General features: G+C 34.8%; 1 protein-coding gene across 7 annotated transcripts in view; it reads right to left on the reverse strand.

Annotated features, from left to right (window-relative positions):
• Positions 1-26976, reverse strand: part of SPATA7 (spermatogenesis associated 7) — a 51339-nt gene extending 24363 nt beyond the window's left edge. Inside the window, exons 1-5 of one of the 7 annotated variants that reach the window (XM_074289801.1) lie at positions 26069-26393; positions 21110-21184; positions 19504-19599; positions 16289-16336; positions 3409-3542 (exon numbers count right to left, since the gene is read on the reverse strand). In XM_074289801.1, the coding sequence (XP_074145902.1) occupies positions 3409-3542; positions 16289-16336; positions 19504-19599; positions 21110-21184; positions 26069-26324 (609 nt within the window). In that variant the 5' untranslated portion in view covers positions 26325-26393. Of the gene's footprint in view, positions 1-3408; positions 3543-16288; positions 16337-19503; positions 19600-21109; positions 21185-25572; positions 26394-26888 lie in introns of those variants that run through there. The other 6 variants (XM_074289802.1, XM_074289803.1, XM_074289804.1 and 3 more) reach the window with 6 other exon arrangements.
• Between the last annotated feature and the right edge of the window lie 953 nt (positions 26977-27929).

The raw sequence follows: 27929 nt of genomic DNA on the forward strand, positions 1-27929 counted from the left end.
GTTTCATACTAAGACAAATCTTTCCTGCAGAACTTCCAAGTTGTCTTGGGTGTCTATTCACTGAATGAGAGGTCTGAAGACTGCTGGCATATCTGCTGACTCAGGACTCAAGGCTCACTTCTAGCTTGCAGAGCTTAGGGCTATGGCGGCTTGATCTATGAGGGCCTGTGCTCTAAGATCTTGCCTGCTGACTTAAGTTGCCCGGCTAGAAAACTGTTTCTCTCAGTCTTTTTGTTAAGTTCTGATGTTCTAAAATTTGTTTAAGAGTAATCATTTAAAGTTTTTTGGAGGAATTTGGGTGAGTCCCTTCCTTTACTCTGCCATCTTGACTCTGCCTCCTAATTAGAATTATTCAGAAATGGAACGAGTAGCTTTCTTTTATAGGATGTCTTCAAGCAGAGACTAGATGAGTCTATCTGTGACAGCCTTCCCTCCTCCCTCCTGAATAGAGTTTTGTGTAATGCTTTTCTGAGAAAACTGAAGCAATTAATGATGAGTTTCCTTGTTTATATTTCTTTCCATCTTCTGAATTTCCTGATGTAATTTTCATTACATCTTGACTCTTCTTTCCTTCTTGACTTTAGTTTCTGATAATGTAAGTGGCTCTTTTCTCTAAGACCATCCCTTCTACAGTTATCTCTGATCCCTTCTCCTCCTGACTTTTCTAGTAGATTGATCCTATAATCCAATCCACCTGTTTCTTATGTTCTGCCTACTAACATGCCTCTCATATTCTGGAAAAAAATAATGGAAAAGGACTTACAACAAGGCTGTTTATCCTCACCTTATTTAACTTACAGAAGGCATCATACAAAGCTGTGAATCACTTAAAGTCAGAATTAAGGTTGCTGATATAAATGTCAAAAATCTCAGGTAAGCAGATGATACCAGTTTGATGACAGAAAGTAAAGAATTAAGAATCTTCTCAATGAAGATGAAAGAGGGCAATATAAAAGCTTGCTTGAAGCTTAACATAAAAAAATAGAAAACAACTAATATGGCAACCATGGCAACTGGTCCCATAACTTTCTCACAAAGAGAGGAAGAAGAAATGGAAGCAGTGTCAGATTTTATATTCATTGGCTTAAAGATGACTGCAGACGGTCAAATTAACTTTACAAACACAGCACAATTAATTATTGAACCAAAAACTTTAAGAAATGATAATAAATAATCAGGAAAGCCAATGAATTACAAAATAAAATGATTAATGGTAGTATATTTTTAAACAATCTATTTTGTTGTTTAATTTAAATCTTTACTAGTATAAAACAAAGTTGATAGCTTTTATTAAGTGCCTACTATATGCCAAGTACTATGTTAAGCTCTAGGGATATTAAAAAACACAGATTAAAAATCCCTGCACTTAAGGAAGTCATAGTCTAATGGAAGTGAAGAACTCAGGTGAAGTGATTATCCAAATGCTCAGCTAGAACAATACTCCTGGAAGAAGAATTGGATATCAAAATCCATGAGGGGTAGTGTGGAATGGACCAGGGCTTAAAAATTACCCCGAATTTATGTTTACAATTGTTCCAAGAACATAGCAATGTTTTTAGAAATAGATCCTGGGGAGAGCTAGGTGGGTCGATAGAGCACCAGCCCTGAAGTCAGGAGGACCCGAGTTCAAATTTTTCCTCAGACATATAACACTTCTAGCTGTGTGATCCTGGGCAAGTCATTTAACCCCACTTGCATCAGGAAAAAAAAAAAAAAAAAAAAGAAAGAAATAGATCCTGACAGGTTAGGTTCAGAAAGAAACTGCTGTCAGCCATGGGAAACAGGACTGGTTGAGGTGATGTAGGGCAGAGTTAGAAAAGAAATTCCCTAAAACCCTATCAGAAAGTCATGCTTAATACCCAATCTTTCTGTTTCTTTAAGTCCAATTTCTTTTCCATTATATTCTAGAGGAATAAGAACCACTAATTATAGTGCACATCAAGTTTGCAAAATACTTAATGTTATCTCATTTGATTTCACAATCCTGTGAAGTGGGTGCTGTTAATTATTTCCATTTTACTGAAAAGAATTAATAACTTACTTGCTTAAGGTCATATACCTATTCTGTGCCTGAGGTATGTTTCACTTTTTATTTATCCTGACTCTCACTCCAGCATTTTGTCCATTATTTTACTTCATTTTCAGTAAGTTGAAAGACATTTTTAAAAAAAAGTATAAATTAACAAAACCCAAAGCTATCTAAGCTTCCTTGGGAATCATGCTACATACCATTTTGCACCTCAATACCGCCCTTCTATACACTTGTTTCTTTATTTCATTCCTAACCTTGATCTATTTGGCCTGTACCATTCAGATCTAACCAGTTCTGCTCCTCAGTAAAAAGTGCCTGCATATTGCCTCCTCCACAGTACATTCTTTAGATTTGTTTCCCCAATTCCAGTTTTTAATTTGGACCCTAAGAGCATAAAATGTCTTAAGAATGGGAATTTTTAAAAATAGTTTTTATTTACCAGATATATGCATGAGTAATTTTATAACACTGACAATTGCCAAACCTTTTGTTCTAATTTTACCCCTCCTTCCCCTCCCCCCAGATGGCAGGTTGACCAATACATGTTAAATATGTTAAGATATAAATTAAATACAATATATGTATACATGGCCAACAACTGTTTTGCTGTACAAAAAGAATCGGACTTTGAAATAGCCTACAATTAGCCAATGAAGGAAATCCAAAATGCAGGCAGACAAAATTAGAGGGATTGGGAATTCTATATAGTGGTTCATAGTCATCTCCCAGAGTTCTTCCACTGGGTGTAGCTGGTTCAGTTCATTACTGCTCTATTGGAACTGATTTGGTTCATCTCATTGTTGGAGAGGGCCACGTCCATCAAAATTGATCATCATACAGTATTGTTGTTGAAGTATATAATGATCTCCTGGTCCTGCTCATTTCACTCAGCATCAGTTAGTTCATGTAAGTATCTCCAGGCCTTTGTGAAATCATCCTGTTGGTCATTTCTTATAGAACAATAATATTCCATAATAAAGAATAGGAATTTTTACTTTTTCTTGTATCCTTAGAACTTAGCAATGTTGGGCATATAAGTGTTTAATATTTATTAAGATTTTTGACTGACTTTCCCCCCATACTCCTACTATAACCTCTGGTTAAAATTATTCAGCTTTAATAATATCCCATTTATCTCTAACCCTGGTCTAATTCTGCTTTGTGACTACTCAGCTATGGCATCCTTCCTCATAATAATACCACAGACATTGCTCAAGCTATTTACCAGGCTCTTCCCTAAAACATATCTCTGGCTCAAATGTAGCATTCTTGTGGACAAACAAGGTAACTACTGTAATTAGTGCTGTATTAGTAATTTATTGTAAAAGCTAATATTAATAACATTTCAAATGAAATTTTAAAAGATATTACCTTACCTTTAGACCCATAGATGAAATTGGACTGGGACTTGATTTGTTACTTGTTTGTGTAGAACTTCTAGATAATTTTGAATCCTTTTCACATTGTGCCATTTCCTTCTTAAGTTTCTCTCTTCGCTGTTGATCTGAATCTTAGGGGAAAAATAAAAAAAATTTTTAAAAAGACTCGTGCAAAGTAGAAGAGTACATTGGAAATGTGGGGAAGAAGTATTGAAACAGAAGAAAGATAGCAAGCCTAAATGATAAGAGGATATTCTAAAGGATAGTATATCAGGAAGTCTTACGTTCAAGTTTCACCTCTGACATAACCTCTCAGTCCTCTAAGCAACTAAGACTTTAAGTTATAGAAATGTGTTGACCTGCATTTAAATAGGGAGCTTTCCTATACCAATCAAATCATAGGTCCTATAACTGTTCCTATTCTTTCTGAAATATCATTGAAAACATTTTCCACTAAGCTCTCTATTATACATATTAAGAATCTATACATTATTTTTGCAGATCTAGGCAAATGGATCCATGATCCAAACTCAATTTAATCTATGAGTTAAGGTTATTGATGAAGCAGCTATGACCATAAATACTTAATATATGGGAACCTGCAAAAAAGATGAACTATTTTGAGTAAATATCTATCTACTAATCCAGAATTTAATATTGAAGAAAACTATGTTTAAAAAGAATAAAGAATCAGAATTAGAAATAGCGATACAATCTTTTTTCTGGTTAATTTGATAATTATTGAACAAACTACCTAAAGTATCATTCTCTCTCAAGTAGCCTACAGATAGGTCTTGCTTTTACAATAAGTAGATCTTTTATCAGACCACTATATGTATGTCTGTATTATGTAATGTGTTTTTTATGTAATATGATTTTTGTCCCTACCAACTTCATTTAGCTTGTATATAACCAAGGCATAAAGAAAATTCTTTTATACAAGTCATGAAATGTACTTACATGCAGCATTAAATACTGTACCATGATAACAGAATTATGAAATTAAAGGTGAAGTTAAAGATAAAAGCATACATAGTATGGCACAGTAAAGTTAGCCCTTTCCTTATTCATTGGACCTAGGCTTAATCAATGGCTGCACAATGTTTTTTTATGAAACTACTAAGAGATGGTTGAACAATGACTCTTTTTTTCCTCATATATATGACAAAAATAAGCAGTATTATCCTCAATTAGTCTTTGAATTTTAAAAAATCTTGAAATATTTGGATCCATCTTTTCAATACAAGAAAAAAAATTCACTTAAAAGATGAAATGCTTCAACCAAGTGTTTTGTTGTGAGCCTTTTAAAGTTCTGAAATTTTCCTTTCTTCTATTGCAATCTTTGCAACTCAATCAGATCCTCATTCAACAGTTCTTCCTTTTCTAACTCTAATTCTTATGCTAATTTTACAGTTTTGTTACTCACTTTCAAATGTTTCATCTTTGTCATATCTATAATTATTGGGAACCAATTGTGACTGTGAGCACATTTGTTTTAAACTCCCTTCATACGTTTTTATCTTAAGCAACTTTTTCTTTAAATCCTCTAGGAGAGTAGAAACTCCTGAGCTATTTTCCCTGCACCTCCCTTTTAGCAGAATTCTTTACAGTCAAATTTACATAATGCAAATTTATGTATAGTGAGAATTGTCTGTATTAGACTAGACTCCAATTGGCTCTCTGAGGAAGGCCTCCTCAAACATGAAATCATCCTCCTCACAGGTGCCAAAGTAATTTTTGGTTTACTATCATCTCTGAATGCTCAATAAGGCCCAGAGTGCCCAGAGTGCCCAGAGTCTCCCTAAAGAATCAAATCAAACCTTCTTTAAGGCATTTAAAACCCTTCACAACCCAGCTTTTTCCTAGCCCTGAGGTCTTTTAACATAGTTCTTTCACCATATCCCTCAATCTAGCCAATCTAACCATGTTGTTCTGCACACATAACAATAAATCTTCCACCTTTTGTGTCTTTGCACTTATTGTTCTCCAGAGCTGGAATGTCCTCCATCTTCATCATTTCTCTTGGAATCTCTAGTTCCTTCATGATTCATGTTCATGATTTCCCTAGCTACTAATATCTTCCTCCCTCATAACAAGCTTGCATTCATTTTAAACATACACAAATACATGAAATAGAGTAAGGACCAGTGGAATAGATTGAATACACAATATACAATAGTATTATAGCCTAATATTTGATGACTCCCAATATTCAAACTTTTAGGGTGAGAACTCATCTGATGAAAATTGCACAGAAACTAGAAAACTAGAAAGCAATCTGACAGAAGCTAAGCATTTGACCAACATTTCACACCATATTATAAGATGAGGTAAAAATGGGTATTATGACTTAGACATAAAAGATGGTTATCATAAGCAAATAAGGAAAGCAGGAAAAATGTATGTCAGATCTATGGATAAGGGAAGAGTTTATGACCAAGCAAGGATTTATGTTTATGACCAAGAGAAGATTATGGGAAATAAAACAGATAATTTTGATTAAATGAAATTAAAAAGTTTTTACACAAAACCAATGCATCCAAAGATATAAGTAGCAAACTGAAAAAAAATTTACAGCAAGTTTCTCTGATAAAGACCTAATTTTACAAACATATAGGGAACCAAGACAAATTTATAAAAATGCCATTCCCTAATTAATAAATGGTCGAAGGATATGAATAGTTTTCAGAAGAAAAAAAAATCAAGTCATATAAAAAATGCTAAATCATTATTGATTAGAGAAATGCAAATTAAAATTCTAAGACACTACACACCTCACCCCTATCATCAGACTGGCTAAGATGAACAAAAGGAAGATGACAAATACTAATGGGGGGAGGTGGGAAAATAAGTATATTAGTGTACTATTGTAGAGCTATGATCAAGTCCAACCATTCTGAAAATCAATTTGAGAACTATGCCCCAAAAGCTATTAAATTATATATGCTCTTTGCCTCAGATATACCATTATTAGTTTTATACCTGAAAGAAATCAAAGGAAGAGAAAAATGACCCATATGTAAAACTTTTTGCTACAGCAAAAAACTGAAATTAAGGGGTTCCCCTTAAAAAGAAAATGGCTGGATTAGTTATGGCATACAAATGCAATGGAATAGCACTATTTTGTAAGAAACAATGGAAAAAATGGTTTCAAAAAAATCCAGGAAGACTTATAGGAATTGATACAAAATGAGCAGAACCAGAGAAAAATTTGTATGTGACAGTAATATTATATTCAACTTTGAAAAAGTTAGGAATTCTGATCAATGCACTTCCTAACCATCTTTCCAAAGATTCATGATGAAATATGCTAGCTACCTAAGCCAATGGACTCAAACTGAAGAATGAAGTATGTTTTTTTTTCTTTGCTCTTTTTGACATGAATAATAAGAGAAAAATTTTTGCATGTCTATACATATTTTTATTCTAATTGGATTTGGATCCAAATGTGTAATTTTTCTTGCTTTCTTGATGGGTGGGGAGGGAGAGAATTTGAAACTGAAAATAAAATTAAATTGAATTGAAAATAACAAAATCAAGAGCCAGCATTGCCTTTAATAGTGATAAAAAAAAACACATACAAAAAAGAGGTCTTTCCAATAAGATCAGAGATAAAGATACAGCATTAAAAATGGTAGCTATAGCATTAAAAACAAATTGAGGAAATAGAGATATGCTTCAGCAAAATAACATTCTATGAATTATCAACAAAATCCAACAGGAAGAGAGGAATTCCAGTTAACTTCAGAAAGCATGAACTTTTTGACCACAATGATATATATCAACACTTCAAATTTTTTAAATGTATTTTATTTCCCCTCCCCCCAGTTACATATCAAGAAAAATTCCAGCATTCATTTTTACAAAAATTTACATTTTCTCCTTTCCCTTTTTTCTTCCAAAAATGGAAGGCATTTTGATATATGTGTTATATATGTGTTTGATACATGTGTTATCATATAAAACATTTATTTCTACATTAGTCACAATTGTGAACAGATTAAAAACTCCACAGAAAAAAGAAAAAAAATTCAATCTGTATTCAGAGTCCATCAATTCTTTATCTGGTTATGGATAACATTTTCCTTTCTGAGTCTTCTGTACTTGTTATGGATCATTGGATCCAAGAGTCAATTTAAGCAGAGCTGAATCAATCATAGCTGATACTGTGTAGCTGATACTGTGTACAATATTTTCCTTGTTCTGCTCATTTTATACATCTTTTTCCAGGTTTTTTTTTTCAATCTGCCTATTCATTTCTTAAATGTATATTAATATTTCATTACATCCATATACCACAGCTTATCCAGGATTCTACATATAATAGGCATTTCACTGAGTTCTCATTACTTTGCAACCACAAAAAGGCCTGCCATAAGTATCTTTGCACATGTAGGTCCTTTGAAATACAAACCTAGTGGTGGGATTGATGGGTCAAAAGCATATGCACAGGTTGGTTGCTCTTTGGGCAGTTTCAAATTGCTTCTCAGAACATTTAGATCAGTTCATAACTCCAACAGTGCATTAGTGTCCCAGTTTTCCCATATCCTATTATTTCTTTCCTTTTTTGTCATATGGCCAATCTGATAGATATGAGATGTATCCTGGAGTTGTTCTAATTTGCATTTATTTGATCACCAAAGTGAGTTAGAGCATTTTTTAAGACACCTCTACTTAGCTTTGACTTCATCTGAAAACTGCCTGTTCAAATTCTTTGACCATTTATCAACTGGGGAACAACTTATAAATTTGATGCAGTTATTTAAATATTTTGAGAAATGAGACTTTTATCAGAGACATTTGCTGTAAGGATTGTTCCCTAGCTTTCTGCTTTCCTTCTAATCTTGCATAAGTTCTGTTTGTATAAACCTGTATAGACACAATAATCTACTTTGGAGTTTATAATGCTTTCTATTTCATTTGGCCATTAATTTCCCCCATTCTCATGCATTTAACAGACTATTCTTTATTCTTCCAACTTAATTATGCTATTTAATATTCTACTCGCCTTCTCAGCTTATTTTTTTTTGATTGGTTTAATCAAGTTCTGAAAATGAACAATTGAGGTGCCCCACTAGTAGAGTTTTGCTATCATTTTTTTTCTATAATTCACTCAACCTTTTAATAAATGCTCTACCACGTGGTGCATATTTATTTAGTACTGATATTGCTTCATTGTCTATCTTACCTTCATATTCAGTTATAATTACTAACCTCTATGTTGCCTTCCATCCTATTTTTTCTCCTTTGTCCCCTTTTTTCACCTTTTCCCTCTTTACCAGTGTTTGCTTCTCTCATCTTTGGATCTGTCTTCTCTTTAGTCAATTCTCTCTCCCAAACCTTTTGCTAAATCTCCTCTCCCCCCACTTCTCCTTTGGCAAAAATGCAAAATTTTCTAAGTGGGTAAGATAGATTTCTATATCCAAGTAATTGAGTATAGTCTTCTATGAGCCAAAACTGATGAGAGTAAGGTTCAAGCAATGCTCATCACCCACCCTCTTTTCCCCTCCACTGTAGCAGTCTTTTGTGTCTATGTGAAATAATTTATATCATTCTACCTCTTCTTTTCCTCCTTCTGTACCCAGTATAGTCCTTTCTCATCCCTTAATTTTGTTTCATTCCCTCCAATTCATTTTATACCCACACCCTCTATGTATATTCCTTCTATTAGTGATATAATCTTTAAGAATTACAGGTATCATCTTCCCATACATAAATGTAAACAGTTTAACTCTATTGAATCCCTTATGTTTTCTTTTCTCTTTTTGCCTGCTTATGCTTCCTGTGGGTTTTGATATTGGAGGACCCCAGGACAAGAGAACCGTTTTCCTTGATAAGTTTCTTGAAAGATGCTGTCCAGATTCTCCTTTTTATTATGGCTTCCAAGTAGCCTTAATGATTCTGATATTGTTGCTCCTAGATTTATTTTCTAGACTTTCTTTCGCATAAGGTATTTTACATTTTCTTCCATTTTTTCCCATTCTTTTGTGTTGTACTACCAGGAGATATTGGAATACACAAGAGCCACCTGACAGTGGTTGCTGAAGATCCAACCTAGACTTGCAGAATGGATCTCCTCTTGTAAGAGGATGATACAAGGAGACTGAGGGGCAGTTGCTGTTCTTTGACCTCTCTGAGAAGCCACTGAATTGTCTGACCTCTCTTTTCTTCCCTTTGCCTCCATTTATCTCATTCCCCAGTCTGAAACATCTGTGTCAGCAAAGGTTGCTCTGCAATTCCTTCAGATGTTATGATCCACAGCTGTGTAGGCTCTTGGAGAATTGACCTGTCCCTTAATACTTTTGGATTTGATTGATTCTTGATGTCTCATAGTCTCACTAGCTTTTGCTTGCCAAATTCTAACTTTTAAGGTATTGTTTTCCTCAATTAACTTTTGTACACTCATTCATTTTATATTGTTTAACGAGTTGTTTTCTTCAGTGTGTTTTTCTATCTTTTTTCCCATTTAGTCAATCTTATTTTTTTTAAGCAATTTTCCAACTTGGCTTTTTTTCTTAATTCTCTTTCATTACTCATTTCTTTTCCCTATTTTTATTTTACCTCTCATAAGATTTTTAATTTAGTATTTTATTTTTCTCCAGTTACATGTAAAAATATTGTTAGCTTTCATTTATTTTATTTATTTTTTCCTGAGGCTGGGGGTTAAGTGACTTGCCCAGGGTCACAGCGCTAGGAAGTGTTAAGTGTCTGAGACCAGATTTAAACTCAGGTCCTCCTGAATTTAAGGCTGGTGCTCTATCCACTGCGCCACCTAGCTGCCCCTTAGCTTTCATTAAAAAAAAAAAAAAAAAAAAAAAAAAAAAAAAAAAAAAAAAAAAAAACTTTTTAAGTTCCAGATTTTTTTCCCTTCCTTCCTCCCTCACTCCCTCCCTAAATCCCACATTAAGAATGCAAGTGATTCAATATAGGTATACATATGTAGCCATGCAAAAACATTTCCATTCAGATACCATCAGTTTAACTCCTTCAGCGGTCTCTTAGATCTTTGAATTGCTGAGAATAGTTATATCATTCATTAGCTGATCATCTTACAATATTGCTATTACTTAGTACACAGTTTATTTTACTTTGCGTTAGCTCATGGAAGTATTTCCAGGTTTTTCTGAGAGTATTCTGCTCATCATTTCTTATAGTGCAATAGTATTCCATCATAATCATATATCACAATTCATTCATCTATTCCCCAATTGATAAATTATCAAAAGAGATGAATAAGTTTTCAGATGAAGTAATTATAAGCTATCTATAGCCATATGAACAAAATGCTCTCACTATTGACTGAAGAAATGCATATTAAATAATTCTGAAGCATTACCACATACCTATTAGATTGGCTAATAAAGAAAAAGAAAATTACAACTGTTGAAAGGGATGTAGGAAAAATGAGACATTAATACACCATTGGTATTGAGTTGTGAACTGGTTCAACCATTCTGTAGAGCAATTTAGAGCTATATCCAAAGGACTATAAAACTAAATATGCTTTTTGATCTAGCAATACCACTCTCTGGGCATACACATATATACATTTGTTCAAAACTTATTTATAGTACTTCTTATATATGATTTTAAGCTCATTTTTGAGCTCTTTATGAGTTTTCTGGGCTTGAGATCATTTCCTGGTGTTTTCACTGTAGTCCTCTTCTGAGTTTATGTTCTGGTTATCCCAGTCAACATAACTTTGTATGGTCAGATTAAAAAAAAAAAAAAAAAAAAAAAGTAAAGTCTTTTTCCTTTCTTTTAAATTTGAGCTCTGTTCCTAGGGTAGAAAGAGAACTTCTTGTGCCAGTGCTTACAGACTCTGTTTACCTGGTGCTGCTTGGATGTTGCCCCAGGCCATGAGGAACCTGTGTCTGGTGTTGTGATGAGGGAGTGATGTATGTGGCAGAGATGATTGGTGCTGTTGGATGCTGTAGGAGTCTGGCAGCTTACCTGGTACTGAGTGGGGGTCCTACTGGTGGTAACTGGTATGCGCTCACGATGTGTTGAGTATGTGGTTTCTACATTTTTTTCTGGCTATATTAAAGCACGTGATTGTTTGGCAGCTGGAAAATGACAGCTGCCTGGGACCATGCTGTAAAGGATGCCTTCCCACCCCAGGATTATAATATAGCATGTGGTGGTTCCTGAAGCCCGAGTCTATAGGCTCCATATGTGGACAGTCCTCATGTTGGCATTCACTTGCTCTCCCAAACTGTGGCTCAGGATCTCCTAGTGGTTTATTCAGGTGAAGCTTGCTGCTGACTCTGTTCTGGACTGAGCCTCTTTTTTCCCAAGTGGGATGAACCCCTCCTGCTGATCTTCCACATTTCCTGGGCTAACAAATAGTTTCACCCCACTTCCTTGCTGGTTCCACTGCTCTGGGAGATGTCTTGAGGTGCTTTTTTATAACTGTCCGAGGTTGAACATGGGAGAGTACAGCAATTCACTGCTTACTTTACCATCTTGGCTTGACACTTTACAAATTGTAAAGACAAATCCCAAATAAGTGGAAAATATTAATTGTGCATGGGTAGGCCAAGCCAGTGTAATAGAAAATAACATTGACTAAATAAATTTACTTGATTCAGTACCATTATCAAACAACCAAAAGCTTACTTCAGAGAGCTAGAAAAAAAAAGTAAAAAAAAATTTACCTGGAAGAACAAAATAGAAACATCAAAGAATATAAAAAAGTGAGGAAGAAAGGGGCCTAGCAGTATCTTGGACCTAATGACAAAGAATTAATCATCAAAATAATTTGGTTTCATAAGTGAAAAAGATTAGGTACATGGTATAAAGAGGCAAATAAGCACAGGAGCCAGTTTGACAAACTTAAAGATCATGGCAATGAAAAACAGTCTTATAGAAAGAGGACACAGACCAACATTTCACACTGTATACCCAGACAAGCTCCAAATGGATAAATTATTTAAACATAAAGGATGACATTATAAATAAAAAAGAGGAACAAGGAAGAAATTACCTTTCAGATCTAAAAATAGGGGAAGAGTTCATAATCATGAACAAGATATAAAGAACACAAAAGGCAAAATAAACAATTTTAATTACTTAAAATTTTAAAAATCCCCCCCCCAAACAAAACCAATGTAGCTAAAATTAGAAGAGAAGGAAGTATATAGAGAATTAAGGATAATTTTGATTTGTGTGCAGGCTATTTTCATAAATATTTTGTAAATGATAAATTTAAGGCATATACATTGGTAATTATTGATTTTCTATGTCACTTTTATTAAGTATTAATGGTATAATATAAAGGCATGAGTTTTTTCCATGTATTTTGTATTTCCTTTTTGTCATTTAACTTCAGAATTGATGCCTCAATGTTCTCAATAGTGTTCCAGTGATTAGGGTTATTAGTTAAGATTATTAGGATTAGGGTTATTAGTTAAGAGATTAGGGTATTAGTAGGGGATAAAGAGTGGAGCTGGTTTTTTTTTTTTTTCCTACTTCAAAATGTAGACATTTATTGAAATGGTATAGCATGAACAATGGTAATCAAATATTCTCCCCAAAAAACTCAGGGAGCATTCTGCCAGATAGCATTAGTAGGAAGAGCAGACAATGACAATATGCAGGAAATATATGTGGTAAAGACAATTCCCACATCTGCCACTAGAGGGGCCCAATCCTTGTGGTGCTCTTGCATTGCTAGACTACTCGTCTTGATCTTCCATGCAGCTAAACTCTATAATGGGCAAAGTATCTCTCACTGGGCAAGTTTCACTGGAATACACTGTTGCCAATGGGAAGAGACAACACAGTATAAATTCCCCAACACCAATCCACTGGTGTAAGGGAAAAGGTAAAAATCATCCCTCTCAAGAGCTAGTTCTTCCTTCATAGACAGCTTTTTCAGTGCTATATATAAGGACTGGTCAACTGATAGACCAACTGTAACAATAAAACAAGTACTAATTATTCCCCCAGTTCCCCCTACCCCCAACAAAAAAAGGCTATTAAATAATGAACTAAAGGCATTAAGTTTAGGAAGCAAATTTTTTAAAAAGTTTGCTTTCTAAACTTAATAAGAAAAATTAAATATATCTACAAAATATGAAATAAAGCCTTTCATTAACAATATATGTAACCAAATGAATTAACAAGCAACAGAAAAACCAGGAAAATGCACTGTGTCTCTATTTAGGTCTGAGATTCTACTTGTAGGCTTATTTTTTTTTTTTTTCTTTCCTTTACTTTAATCACTATGTATAGGCTTTCTGGTTCTGCTGATTTCATTTTGTAAGACCTCATATAGATTTTTTCATATTTCTTTAAATGCTTCTTATTGATAATTTTTCTGGCACAATAATATTCCATTCACATTGATTTTCATAATCTATTTAGTTATTTATGGAAACACATTATTTCTTATTTTTGCCATTACTAAGAATTATGATCATTTGTAGATAGGTCCTTTTCCCCCCCAAGAACTTTTTAGGAAAATGTCCTAGCAATAGAATGACTGAGTTCTAGCAATACAATGATTAGTTTTATGACTTTTACTATATACTATCATTAATTTCCAAAATAGTTTGATCAGACTTCAGTTCCACCAAAATTATCTGAGTCCTTGCTATGCTAAACTCCTTCCAACACAAGCCCTTGTCAATCTTTTGCCATTATTTGCTACTCTGTTGAAAGTATGGTGGCAACTTAAGGTTTTCTACTTTATCTGATTACTGAGGAAATTAGGCATCTTTTAAAATGGTTAAAGTTTGTATTTCATTCTTTATAGTTCTAATAGCCTTTTCTCACTATATATATATATATATATATATATATATATATATATATATATATATATTTTTTTTTTTTTTTTTTTTGCTGAGGCAGTTGGGATTAAGTTAAGTTCCCCAGGGTCACATAGCTAGGAAGTGGTAAGTGTCTGAGGCCACATTTGAACTCAGGTCCTCCTGACTTTAAGGCTGATGCTTTATCCACTGCACCACCTAGCTGCCCCTTATCCCTCATTTTTCTTGTCTTTTCTACAGCCTTTTACACTGTACATTAACTCTCTTACTTGATACATTCTTCTCTCTCAATTTTTGGAATGTTATTCTCTCCTAAGTTCTCCCTTTATCAAACAAGCACTTTTAGGAGTTTAATTAATACATGATTGATAAGCCTATTTATCTAAAGGTATATAATTCTTCCAAGATAATCTGTTAAGAATGATTAGCTCTAAATAATAATGATAAAAATGAACTTTAAACTGGAAAACATCATTTTAATGCTATCATTACTATTAAAATAAGCACATATACCTATTGTGTATGATCTTTTAATAAAAATTTCTTGGCTTAAATTAAAATTATAAGTATACATTATCAACTAGCATCCTTAAGAAAATTTTAATAGGTAGAAGTTTCTGATTTTAAATACTGAAAATTATCATGGCTAACTATTAACATTCCTTGGGTTTCCAAATACTAAGAAGAAAGGAATAGAAATTAACTATTTATGAGACAAAAATCAGTCATTTTGAGAAGGTACTAATTATAGAATTTTTACTTGTCTCAAAGGCAGTGGGAATCATAGAAATTTTAAGACTGAATGAGGCCTTAAAGGTGATCCAGTCCAATCATCTTATTTTACCTTTCTTGAAGAGGCTGCCTAATTTCTTAACAAGGCAAACCTCTTTGCCTGCACAAGAAATCTCATTCCATTTTGTTCTGTTATCCCAATTCTTTTACTTATCTTCAATTTCTCCTATTCTACTAGAATAGGAGAAATCCAAATTAAATCCAAATTAGGCTCCTTCCCTACTGCCTATAAATATACCCATATCTCCCCTCATTCTCAAAAAAACATTCACTTGATTCTTCCATTCCCCACTCACCAATCTGTTATCTCTTCTAAACTCTTCAAAAAGGCTTTCTATGATAGATTCTTCCACTTCTTCTCAGTCTCAGGCTTGCAACTTAGGTAACATCCTTGATTTTTCACCACCTCTTACCCCCTCAAATAAGTTGCCAAGGCCTGTTGATTTCACTTTTGCAACTTCTCTCAAATAAAATTCCTTTTCTCCTCTTATACTTCCACTACTGCGGTACAGATGTTTGTCAATGACTGCAATAACCTGCAGTTATTTATATAGGTGGGTCAGTCTGGCACAAGTCTCTACCCACGCTGATCCATCATCTACTTAAATAACAAAATAATTTTTCCTAAAGCATGGGTCTGAGCATGTCACCATCCTTCTTAATAAACTTCAGTAGGTCCTTTTCATCTCTAGGATCAAATACAAGTCCTCTGTGGTTCAAAGCTCTTCAAAACTTAGCTTCCACACTTTTTTGTAATCTTACCCTGTCTTCTCTTTCGCCTTTACTCTTGGCTTCCTGGCTGTTCCATAATATAACAAGACATGAATTTCTCAACTCCAGACATTTTCTCTGGCTGTCCCCCAAGAATGGAATGCTCTCTCCTCATCTCCACCTCATGGTTTCTCTGGCTTCTTTTAGGTCCCAATTAAAATCCCACCTTCTACTGCTAGAAGCCTTTTCTAATCCCTCTTAAATCTAGTGCCTTCTCTCTCAATAATTTCTTATTTATGCCATACTTAGTATGTACACATATGTTTGCTTCTTCCTTGAAGACAGGGATGGTATTTTCTCTTTTTCTGTATCCTTACGGCTTAGCACAGGGCCTGGCAACATGGGAGCTTAATGCTTACTGACTGACATGATAAAAATTGTCCAGAGAGATAAAATGATTTTTATATATATAGTTAATCTGTGGTTTAATCAAGACAAAGCCTCAGATCTTATGAATCCTAACAATGCTTTTCAAAATGTATGTCCTATACATAAAAAAAAAATCAATGTTTTTACTAAAAGGCAACAAGATTACTTACATTTAATGCTGGAAGTCATGCTTACTGGCATTGAACAATCTACAACAGCTGAAAAGGAAAAACATGATTTAATAATAATTCTAAGCTGAATATTGGTTAAGTCAGAAAAAGTCCTCAGAAATATTTTCTGAAAATTTTAGCAAAATCAAAATCTTTTGTTTTTTCATATATTATATATCTTCATAAGGTAGACTAATTAATGCTTAATTTTTTAATGGATTTGAATAATTATCTCAGAATCATCAATAAAATAATTTTGTTTACCATTCAGCATAATTTACTTTAGGACTTTATATGTCCTAAGACCCATGTTTTGGGCAGGTAGGTAGTGCAGTGGATAGAGTCCTGGGCCTAGAGACAGGAAAGGTCATCTTCATCTTCCTACAGCCTCAGACACTTACTAGTTGTGATCCTGGGCAAGTCACTTAACCTTGTTTGCCTTAATTTCCTCATTAGTAAAGTGAGTTGGAAAAGAAAATGGCAAACCATTCTTGTATCTCTGACAAGAAAACCTCAAATGGATTCATGAAAAGTTGGATATGACTAAAAAGCAATTGAACAAAAACTCATGTTTTAATGCTTTAGGGATAATACAATTAAATAGTTTATGTTAAAGTAAATTCATTTTATATATGAGGCAATTGTTGTAGGTTAGAAAAAGGAAGATACTTGTTCAAGGTCACATCACTGCTTAATGACAGTTGGCATAGGAATCTAGATTTCCCAACTACTAGTCAGTGATCTTTCCAATAAAAAAAAAAATACATTTTCTTTTAAGGTTTCCATTCTTGAGAATACTATTTTTTAACGTAGTATTCGAATGGTTTAAAAAATAAAAAGACACAGGACCACTCAGTAGAACAGGGAAATTTTGAGGAGAACTGCATCTAACTAACTTCTGGATAGAGGGCAGGATGGAAAATAAAACCAGAGAAAGTGTTATTCTGGAACTGAAAGTTGGCATAGATTAACATTAATTTTGATAACAAAGTTAGGACAGCAGGAAGTTCAAATATTTTATAATACAAAAGGAGAGATTTCTTTCTGAACCATTGTAATTAATTTAAAATATTATAAATGATCTAGAAAATTAGAATAGCAACAAATTAAAATTCTAAGGCATGTTTTAAAAGACCTGTTTTAGGCCAAAAGTTTTAACAAGTATTGCTTTCAACTAGGAATTCACTCTTTGTTCAGGTTTTTAAAGGGTCAAATTCTCATTTTTCCTTCTAACTTGATAGATTTATTTACAAACACGCAGAAGAAAAAGATCATTGATTTATACTCTCTTGGCAAAAAGACTGCCTTCATACCCAATATTCCTTAAGATTGCCTATTTATATAAACCTTGTTCACATAAAGAAAAAAAACAAACAAAAAAAAAAAACCTCATAGGGTTTGGAGATCCAGAGCTGAGAAGGATCTCAAAAGGCCAGTAGAACAATTCCCTCATTCCAGAGATGAAGAAACTGAAGCTCAGGGAAAGCAGGTTGCCCAAGATGATCGTGGGAGAGAAGAGTCAGAGGTAGGTCTGGGACCAAATCCTGACTCTAGGACCAGGACTTTTTCAACTGTACCAATTTCCAGTTATAGACAGTTAAAAGAAATACAAGAAGATACAAGAAATTAAATTTAATTAAAAAGTAAAAAGGGAGATATTCAGTTACACAGGAGCTGATCCCCAGAACAGTGTTCTCCAAACTAACATGGTAGTGAAATCCTTTTGGAATTTAAGCAAACCCTATATTCTGGTGCCAGGAATCTGGGGAGATTGAAAACCTGCTAGACAAAGTTGAGGAAATTTTGATGTAAAAAAATAAAAACTGAACCTATTTTGTATCCCCTCAAATTCAGCACATAATAAATAATTCTGAGGTATTCATAATCGTAGGCTTAACGGAGCAATAATTCTTAAAATAATTAAAATTTCTATGGCTTTTTAGAAACACAAAGCACTTTCCTTACAACAACCCAGCAGAGTAGATGGTATAAAAGTATTATTATACCCTCTTTTACAAATTAGGAAGATAAGGCTAAGGCAGTTAAGCACCCTGAGTTTACACAGCTAAGTAAGTATCAGAGGTATAATCGAGGACAGATCTTTATCTTCTACTCCTTGCTGTTGCTTCTAAATAAACATCTTCCTATGAATCACCATTCATAATGCACAGAATGAGAGGGCTTAATAGAATAAAGTTTTCAAAATTCCATACTGAAAGTCAGTCAGAAATAAAGGGAAAATGGCTTGATGCTAGAAAAAATATTTGCCCTGCAGTCAAATCAAAGGTTATTAGCACCAGAAATGATCATAGAGGTGATCTAAGGCAGGTCCCTCATTTTGCAGATGAGGAAAAACTCAGGACCTAACATCTCCGGGGCCACACAACAAGCTATTAGTAAAGCCAGGATTATAAGAGAGTTTTGTAGATTATCACATTATAGGAAGCTCAGCTCCAAATATGCAGAAAAGAATAGACATTAAAGTCATAGAAAAAAGTATGCAAGATCAGAAATTTAAAAAAAAAACTTTAGAAAAATAGAGTATTTTTAGATAATTAATCAGTTGTATCTGAAAATGACAGATAAAAAAGCATGTACAATAGTTCTAAGAGCATCAGAATACTATATAATCTTTTAGTCAATGATGATAAAACAAAGAACACTTTTGATTACTTAAAGTAAAAAAGTACAATAGCTGAAAAAAAGCAATATTCATACATTCAGCAAAATGTGATTGAAGAAAATCAAAGGATCTTGTATTTACAAAAATATTCATAAAATTCAATTTTGAGGGATGAAAATGTAATATAAAGAACATGAAATTTTATGACTAACTTAAAAACAGACTTTTGAGACTACTTCTCTACAACCAAAGACAAAAAGTAAATTTGCAAATATTTGGTATACAGAAATCAAAGATGAAATGCTACAGAGATAAAACCTAAATAAGGTAATAAAAAAAGAACATTCAGCTGTATTACCTTTCAAATATAGATTAAAGGCCAGTTTTATGGAAAAATGAATAAATATACTAAATTAGTGATTTGAAAAAAAAATTAAGTTAGATATTAACTAAAATGATCTCAGCTAGAAGCTGAACCAATCACATGAATCTTTCTACAACCCAATTTACCCGTTCTTGCTATAGATAGATTCTAATGAGAACTGAAGGGGCTAAAATTGTGTGTAGAAGGTTCATATATACACATTTTTACCTTTGGCTGAAAGGATTTTATTATAGTGAACAGCCATGTGGTTCTTGATCAGGTAGAGGGTACTTAGTCTGAGAGAGGAGGAGTCAGTGCAAAAAGCTATAAAATTAAAACATATTTGATCATTACATATTTCATTCTATTAAAAAGTGATCAAGATATTAGATAAACAAAGTAATAGTTATTGATAAGCAATATTATCCCCATCAATCATTATGAAATATAATTAAGTAGATACCGAGAAAGTAAACTATGTGATTTGAACATGGCTGACTTAAGATGTTTACCAATGAGATGAAACAAGAATTCTGAGAAAAGATAAATAGGCATTTCAGCTTCCATTTCTTATAAAAGACTGTTTCCTTACATCTTCAATACTAAATCTGCTTAAAAGTTCTTAATTTCCTAATCAAAAAAGCTTACTTAACTTTATATTTGATAATAAGATGATATAACATTTTTCTCATACTGCATTCCTTAAGTCTGAAACAAAAAAACCAAATAAACTCTAAGAACTTATATCAAAGACCCCACTATGACTATGATTTAAAAACTACTATGTCCATCAATTTAATAATGCCTTGTTTACAAATCTACTATGCTATATTATTATAAAGTACCAACAGTAATTCATTCAAATTCACAAAGGCACAATTCCCAAATTTCACCCAAACCATTTAAAGAACACCTTCTAACAACCCTGTCATACACATTAATGAAAATATGTAGTTTTAAAGACTACTTTTAAAATTTTGAATTTCAAACAAAATGCATATTTTTCCAAAGAAAAGTTCAAGATTAAAAGCTTATATTTGCATATAGACCATGAAAAGGCAAAGCAAGAAATTTGAAGGTGCAACTAAAAAAAATATCATTTTCCTTTTTCCTGTTCTTGAAACAAAGAATTTATTTGGTTGAGAATGTACTCATTTGTAATTCAAGCACTATAACAAAAACCTCACAAAATATAAATTTGCCTTAATAGTAAAAATGAAAAAAATAATTTTAGTTCTATTCAATACTTTCTTAATAAAGAATTACAGGAAAAAAACCATCAAATATCCTTCTCATCCAAGGGGATAGGTTTCAGAGACCCTAGTATACAAGGCAAATCCATGACTTATTATTTTATTGACAATATTTCCTAACAAATCTTTTTTCCAATCTCCTTCACTATTTCTAATTAACTACATCAGAGAAAAGGCTCAATAAAATGTTAACACAGAATTAAAATTATTCTATGCCACCTATTAATCTGCATTTAAATAAGGAAGGCATGCTTTCAACTAAGGATTATATGTAGGCAGCATCAACAGCAGCCAACAGGAGGCAGGGAAGTTGGGGTGAATCAATCATGGGTGCAGAGTGCAGTTGAACTTGTTTTTAACATTTTAAATATTTGAAAAAATTGAATCATTGAAACTGAAAGTTTTCCTATAAATATCTAAAAATAGTTACCAACTTTGCCAAGCAGACACATTAGACAAGTAACTTTCATTAAGTGAAATGACTTTGAAACCATGCAGTTTAACATGAATATACATGTGACACACAGAAATATGGCCCAACCTTTTAATGAAACATTCATTAGCCAGTATTTTTCACTTACCATTACTTTTTATGCTTAAGTGTCCTGTAAATGGGCTTGATGGATCATATCTGGGCATGGCAAGGTTTGTTCTGACTTTTAACAAAAATGTGACAATTAGAACAGAGGAAAAATTTCTGACAAAGGATATAATATGGAGAATATTTTTAAGTCACAATTTTTTTTATTTAACTAAAATAGACTGCAATTTTGAGTATTCTACAAGATTGCATTATTGGATCATCATCAATCATGATTCTGTGGCATTTATTTTTAGTATTAAATTTTAAAACTTTATGTGCTTTATGTGAAATGAGAAAGATGTTATTTAATTGGAAAAATATTTATTAAACTTTTGTGTCGAGTAGCTGTGCTAGGCACTAAGAATATACAAATGTAGGGATGTTGTTTCAAGAAGTTTGAAGGGTATATTACATACAAAAATAAATATACAGTATACAGAAAATAATAAGCTCAAAGGGAAGATTTACAATATAGTGACAAAACATGAAGAAAAGATCCTGTTCAGATTGCTGACTGGGGAAGTTGTTGGAATTCAGAGGCGCCTTCATGGAGATTATACCCAAGCTTGGGCTTAAAAGAAGTGGATTCCATCAAATGGGATTAAATGAACCTATTTCAAGGAATGAAATGAAGGTCAAGATTGAAAAATACCTATAAGTCTAATTTGGACTTGAACAACACAGTATTCTATGTATAATATAGTAAGTGAAACAGTGTAATAGAATTACGTATGGAAAGCTTTTAACCAATCAATAAACATCCTGCTACGTGTCAGGCGCTGTGTTAAATGTTGGAGATACAAATATAAACCTATTTCTGCTGTTAAGGAGCTAATAGTCTTAACAGGAGTTGGGAAGGACAGGCCCTTGGTACACGACATGACCAAGAGTACAAAAGAATTCCAAAAGTAACACAGCTAGGGGGAAATGAGAGAAAACTCGACTGAAGCTTATTTTTGAACAGAGGCCTCAACAAGAAGTCAAAGGAGCCAATCAGAGAGGCAAGAGCTATAGTAATCCTGATTGCCAGGCTGAGTTTGCAGTTATGCTAGAGGCATAGGGAAAGTTTTTGAACAGGGTAATGACATGGTAAGATCTGTGCACTTAGAAGATTAAGTTGGCAGCTATGTAAAGGATGGAAGGAGAGAGATAAGAGATAGGGAAGGCCAATTGGAAGATGAAATAGGCTGAAGAGGAGTTAAGGAGGGTGCTTTAAAAGGAAAACATGGAGATGACCTAAGTATATTTGAATGCAGAGAAAGGATCACAGATTTAGAACTGGAAAGTTTATATTTGGAACTCACCAAGTATAACTTCATGAAAGGATGAGGAAACCAAGATTCAAGATAGTTAAAAGCTGAACTGAGGTCCTCTAATTCTGCCTCCAAATCTAGCACTTTTTCCATTCTACTACAATGCCTCCCCATTCTCCCTACTGCAAATAGAAAAAGTGAAAATGATAAACCATTTTCGAAAGAAAACTGGAGAAAATGGAATCAAAGGCACAAGAGCACAGGGATAGGCTCGGGAGAGCACTATTTCAGTGTGAGACTTTTTTTTTTTTTGGCAAGGCAACTGGGATTAATTGACTTGCCTAGGTTAAGTGAGACCACCTTTGAACCCAGGTCCTCCTGACTTCAGGGTCAGTCAGTTCTCTATGCACTACACCATCTAGCTGCCCCTCAGTGTGAGATTGTAGGCAAGGATGTTACTAATGCAAAATGACCAAGAAGTCAGTTGGAAAAAGCTGAAGCATACTTGCTAAAATTTATATATATATATATATATATATATATATATATATATATATATATGTGTGTGTGTGTGTGTGTGTGTGTGTGTGTGTGTGTAGGGGAAAAAGTTTAAAATAGGACACAGATGCAAAAAGGAAAGTGATGGATGAAAATATGTCAAGATGGCAGCTTCAGAGTAAAACAGAAGGCAGATTTTAACATGGGAAAAAGACAAGAGTAGAGATATAAAATTTTCACAAATGAGGCAGAGGTTTGATAATAATATGTCAAAGAGAGAAATTAGATGACCTCAGGGAGAAAAAAGGAGTGAAGTTACTAGAAGTATTCACTGTTAACCTCAGTTTCTACTAAAAACTAGATTTGTACCCAGGTTTTTTCCTTCCTCCATCCAATAAAAAGTGGGTTGCTAATGGCAGTTGTTTGACTTAGCAAGAACAATAGACTAAGAATAGGGTGGACAAGCCCCTAGTAGAAGGGTCTGTAAAGGGGAATGCAAAAGGATATTTTGAAAGGAACTGTTTAGTACTTTAAACTCATCCAAAGGATACTTAATTACACAATTAATGTAAACTGTATGTATATTTCGATAATGCATTCCTTTTACCTTGAAATGTTGTACAATTAAATTGTTGCTAGATCTCAGTGAATGGTACTCCCATAAAAAGTCAAATGGGAGAGAATTCCATTTATTCAATGTACTCATAGGCAATTTAACACTTCAAGCTAGTTCTGTAAGAGAATGTCTAAAATAAGATAGGTCACACATAAAGAAAAAAAGGTGGCAAAATCATCCTTTGAAAAAGGTTTTTATTTAAATTTTGGGAAAGCATTAAAATTATGCTTTGAAATGCTTAAAGAGTCTTTCTTAGTAAACTGTGATGGAAAGTTAAAAAATTATAGTTTTAAAATTTATATATTTTTACATTTTGTTGATTTTACTTTTATTGTTTATGACTTTTTAATAATTTAACACATGGCAAACATGCCAAATATATATTGTATGGGATTCATTTTAAAATTCTGAAATCAATAAAAATCTGATATATATATATATATATATATATATATATATATATATATATATATATATAAAGTGTATCCATCTCTTCTCAAAGAGTATAAATTCAGAATATCAGAAGTATTCCTTTTAGTTTGAATTTGTCATCCAATAATCAAATCCTAAAAACAACTGTGGGCACAAAAATACACAAAATGAGGCACATGGCTCTTTTATGAAGAGAGAGAGCAAAACTAAAAAATCATAAAAGCATTTATTTTTAAGGAAAAGATGTTCTATCTGAACTTTAAGAAGATTGTCTATGCTTAGAAATATGTATACACATAATATATATATAATATATATTTAGCACCCAATTTATTGCTCAATTATTTTCTAACACGATGAACAAAGATCATTTGTTATGTTTATGAGATTTCAAAGCAGAATCAAGCATTTTCATCCAAAGATACTCTTTCCAATCAAGACAAAAACAATCGAGACTAGATATTGCCTTGAGATCTGGAATGAATTAGATCTGCTATCCTGACTGCAAAATGCTTGGACTGAAAATGACCTTAGTAGGTAGTTTAGAGTTCTGCATGGACCAGTTCCAGTTTATCTGGGCAAAAACAAACCGGTATGTTTTGAGAAGAGGAAGAAGGTAGGAGTAGAAAAGTCATTGCTTGGAGTAAAGTGGATCTTCACATACTCTTAAGTGAAGGAAAACAGATTTTATTGGTTCTTAATCTTGGAGTCCATGAACTTATTAAAAAAAACAACAACAAAACCTCCCCTTTTTTTTTTTTTAAATACAGTTGTTTCCTTTGTATTCCTACGTATTTTATTTTATGCATTTAAAAACATTCCAGAAAGTTGTCTATGGGTTTCATCAGACTGCCAAAACGTTGCCATGATATACAAAATGACTTCTGATCTAGGGGAACCCTCTTCTTTTACAGTTAAGGAAACTGAGGTTTAGAGGGGAGGCTGGTCGGCCAGACCCAAATCCTGTCTCACGCTTACCCGGCTGTGTGACCCCGGGCAAAGAGGTCAATTAACTTTCCTCAGGCTGTTTCGTCATCTGAAAAATGGGGTTTGAAACTTACCTCCTACCCTCGAACTTGTTTGGAGGACGAAATAACACGTGTACAACACTTCGTAAACCTTAAAGCCTACATAAATGCTAGCCCCCCCGACCCCCAGACTCCAATGGCGGGATTCAAAATCGGGATGCCTAGATCCAAACCCATTGCTCTTTCCACTACTACACCTTGCTGCCTTTCCCATCTTAACAACATGACATTACCCCAAGATCACAATTCAAAGCCAGAAAGAGGTTCTCAGACAGAGGGATTCTACCACAAATGCCAAAAAAAGGGGGGGAAGAATACAATTCAACTGCACTGAAGGGAACCACGTGGAAGTATGACAGACGTAACAGTTTTATCATTACTAGAGAAATCCTTAGGAATCATCTACTCCAACTCCGTTTTTTACAGATGAGGGAACGAGGCTGAGAGAGCGGTAGTCAAAGGGCGGACTATCCCCGCAGGGAAGGTGAGACCGTGGGAGGACAGTCACACTCGGGAGGCTGGAGGTGACCGTAGGAGTCGGGGAGGAGGGGGAGGAAAAGAATGGCGACCCGTCCGCGGTCCCGCCCTCCCCGAGCTTTCACCCCGCGGCCACACGGCAGGGCGGCCCCTTTACCTCTCCGGGGGTTGTCCAGGTTCTTTCCTCCCATATTCTCCCCTTATTGCCGCTGCAAGAATACGCTGGGCCTCCCTCTACCCGCCCACGACGGTCGATCCCCGGGCCTGGCCCAGCCCTCCCCCCCAGGTCCACCCTCCCGCGGCGGTGGTGATGGTGATGGTGGTGGCGGTGGCGGTGGCGGTGGAGGTGGCGGCGGCGGCAGCGGCAGCGGCTACGGCTACGGAAGCCGAGGAAGAGGAAGCCTGATAGAGCTTCAGTCGCCCCGGGTGACAGTCGTCAGGCGGGTTGCTAAGGCGCTTTAGTAGCTGTGATTTGTGGCGTCACCGCGCAGAGTAGAGAGCGCTTTTACCCGGCGCGTCCCGATTCCAAGAAGATTCTCCCAGTCGTGGGTGGGGCGGGATTATGACGCTAGAAAAGAAGAGGGCGGAGCCCAAAATAAGGGGGAGGAGATGAGAGCTTGGGGGAGGTTGGGAGTTTGGCAAAAGTCCAGTACGGAGGCAGGGCACCGCTGCTCCTTTAACGAGGCTTTCCCCTCTGTTTCTTGGTGTGGGAGAGAGTTCAGCTCTCTCTTCTTCCCGCTCCTCCGAGCAGCGCCGTAGTCGGATGCCGAAGAGCCCTAGCTGGCGGGTCTTTTGTCGCCCTGAGACGCTGCCAGCTCCCCCACAGAGAAACCTCCTGTTACAGGCAGGAAAGTCACAGCTTAGGAACTTATGTTCTCGTCTGTACGAGGAGGGCTCTGATGGTTTCATCTGGCACCTCTCCCTAGGGTCCAGAAAAAGTCAGAAGCGGACGCCGGTGAGGTCATAGTAACACTGAGCCAACTTCGCATAATTCAGTTCGCTCCGCTGCCGCAAGGTTCTTAGATGAGTTACAGCTCGAGATTAAACATGGCGCGCCACCAGTCAGGCTTTCCTGTTCACTAAAAAAAAGCTCACGATGTAATTATACATTATACACATATATGTGTGCATGCTTGCATAAAAACAATACCTGCTAGTACAAATCACATCTTGAATATAAATGGTTACTTTTAGTCAAGTTCTAAATATCGAACTTCGGAATTTACATCACTTCTGAATGAATGATCCGTGCCTGTAGAAAGAAGTTGAAGGAGGCTGACTAAAGGAAAACATAATTAAGAGATTTATATTTAGCACCTGGGACATCTTTTCTCACCTGAAGGTCCCACTTCTTAAATTTTGAATACCTACTCACACAGTGGAACAGCACATTTAGTAAATGAATTAGCATAGTAAGAAAAGCAGCAATAAAACATTTCTTCACAAAGAACTTTACCGGCCGGGAGGCGTTACCTGGGATCACAGGCATGCAGCAATATTCATGCAAGGAGCATGTGCCCAGTGCACATGTGAGAAGAGCACATTGGACATGACACATTTTTTGCTAGAGTACATAAGGGGGCAATTCACTTATATTACACGGCTGCAAAAGCATCACCCTGCTACATCAGGTCTGCTACCTTATGACACAAAGTCCTTGCCAGGGAGATACTCCCAGTAAGTCTTTTGTGAGGACAGATGATTGAACCCTGCTGGGTGTATTGCTCTGCCGGACATAGACGGCTGTCATAACTTTTTTCTCCAGAATCTGTCTCCAAATGGAGTTCACCCCTTAGATGCTACCTCTTCCCCAGAAACACATGCCATCATGTATATGTGCAGCAGTTTAGATTGTGGCTACAGTTCTAGGCCTGGAATAAGAGAGGCCTGAGTTCAAATCCAGCAGCCTCATTTACTCACTGTATATCTCTGGACAAGGCACTTAACCCAGTTGAGCCTCAGTTTCTCATCTGTAAGATGAACTGGAAAAGGAAATGGCAAACCACTTCAGTGGCTTCACTGTTTGACAAAAACTGCTAAGAAAACTGGAAAATAGTAGGGCAGAAACCAGGGATAAACCATATATGGACTGTTTGTGTCTGATCTGTAGTAGAGCCTTCCAAGCTTGCATCAGTCTGTTCACTCACAACCAGATACACTGTATATTGACCTCAACATAGTGATTAGAACAACAACCAACATGGTTTATCAAAATATGGTCAAAATGAATATATGCTTTAGATATCTCGATAATAAGCAAATTAAGAAAGCATGGAATAGTTTACCTGTTACATCTATGGATAAGGAAAGATTTTAGGATTAAACAAGATATAAAGAGTATTACAAATTATAAAATGGTTAATTAACATAAAATTAATGCAATAATTTAATATATTCAAATATTAAATTATTATATTAAATTTTTTAAAAAAGTTTTTGCACAAACAAAATCAATGCAACCAAAATTAGAAGGAAAACAAAAATAGGAAGCAAGTTTCTGATAAGGGTCTTATT

The sequence above is a fragment of the Sminthopsis crassicaudata genome, chromosome 2, assembly GCF_048593235.1.
Source record: "Sminthopsis crassicaudata isolate SCR6 chromosome 2, ASM4859323v1, whole genome shotgun sequence".
NCBI classification, from domain to species: Eukaryota; Metazoa; Chordata; class Mammalia; order Dasyuromorphia; family Dasyuridae; genus Sminthopsis; species Sminthopsis crassicaudata.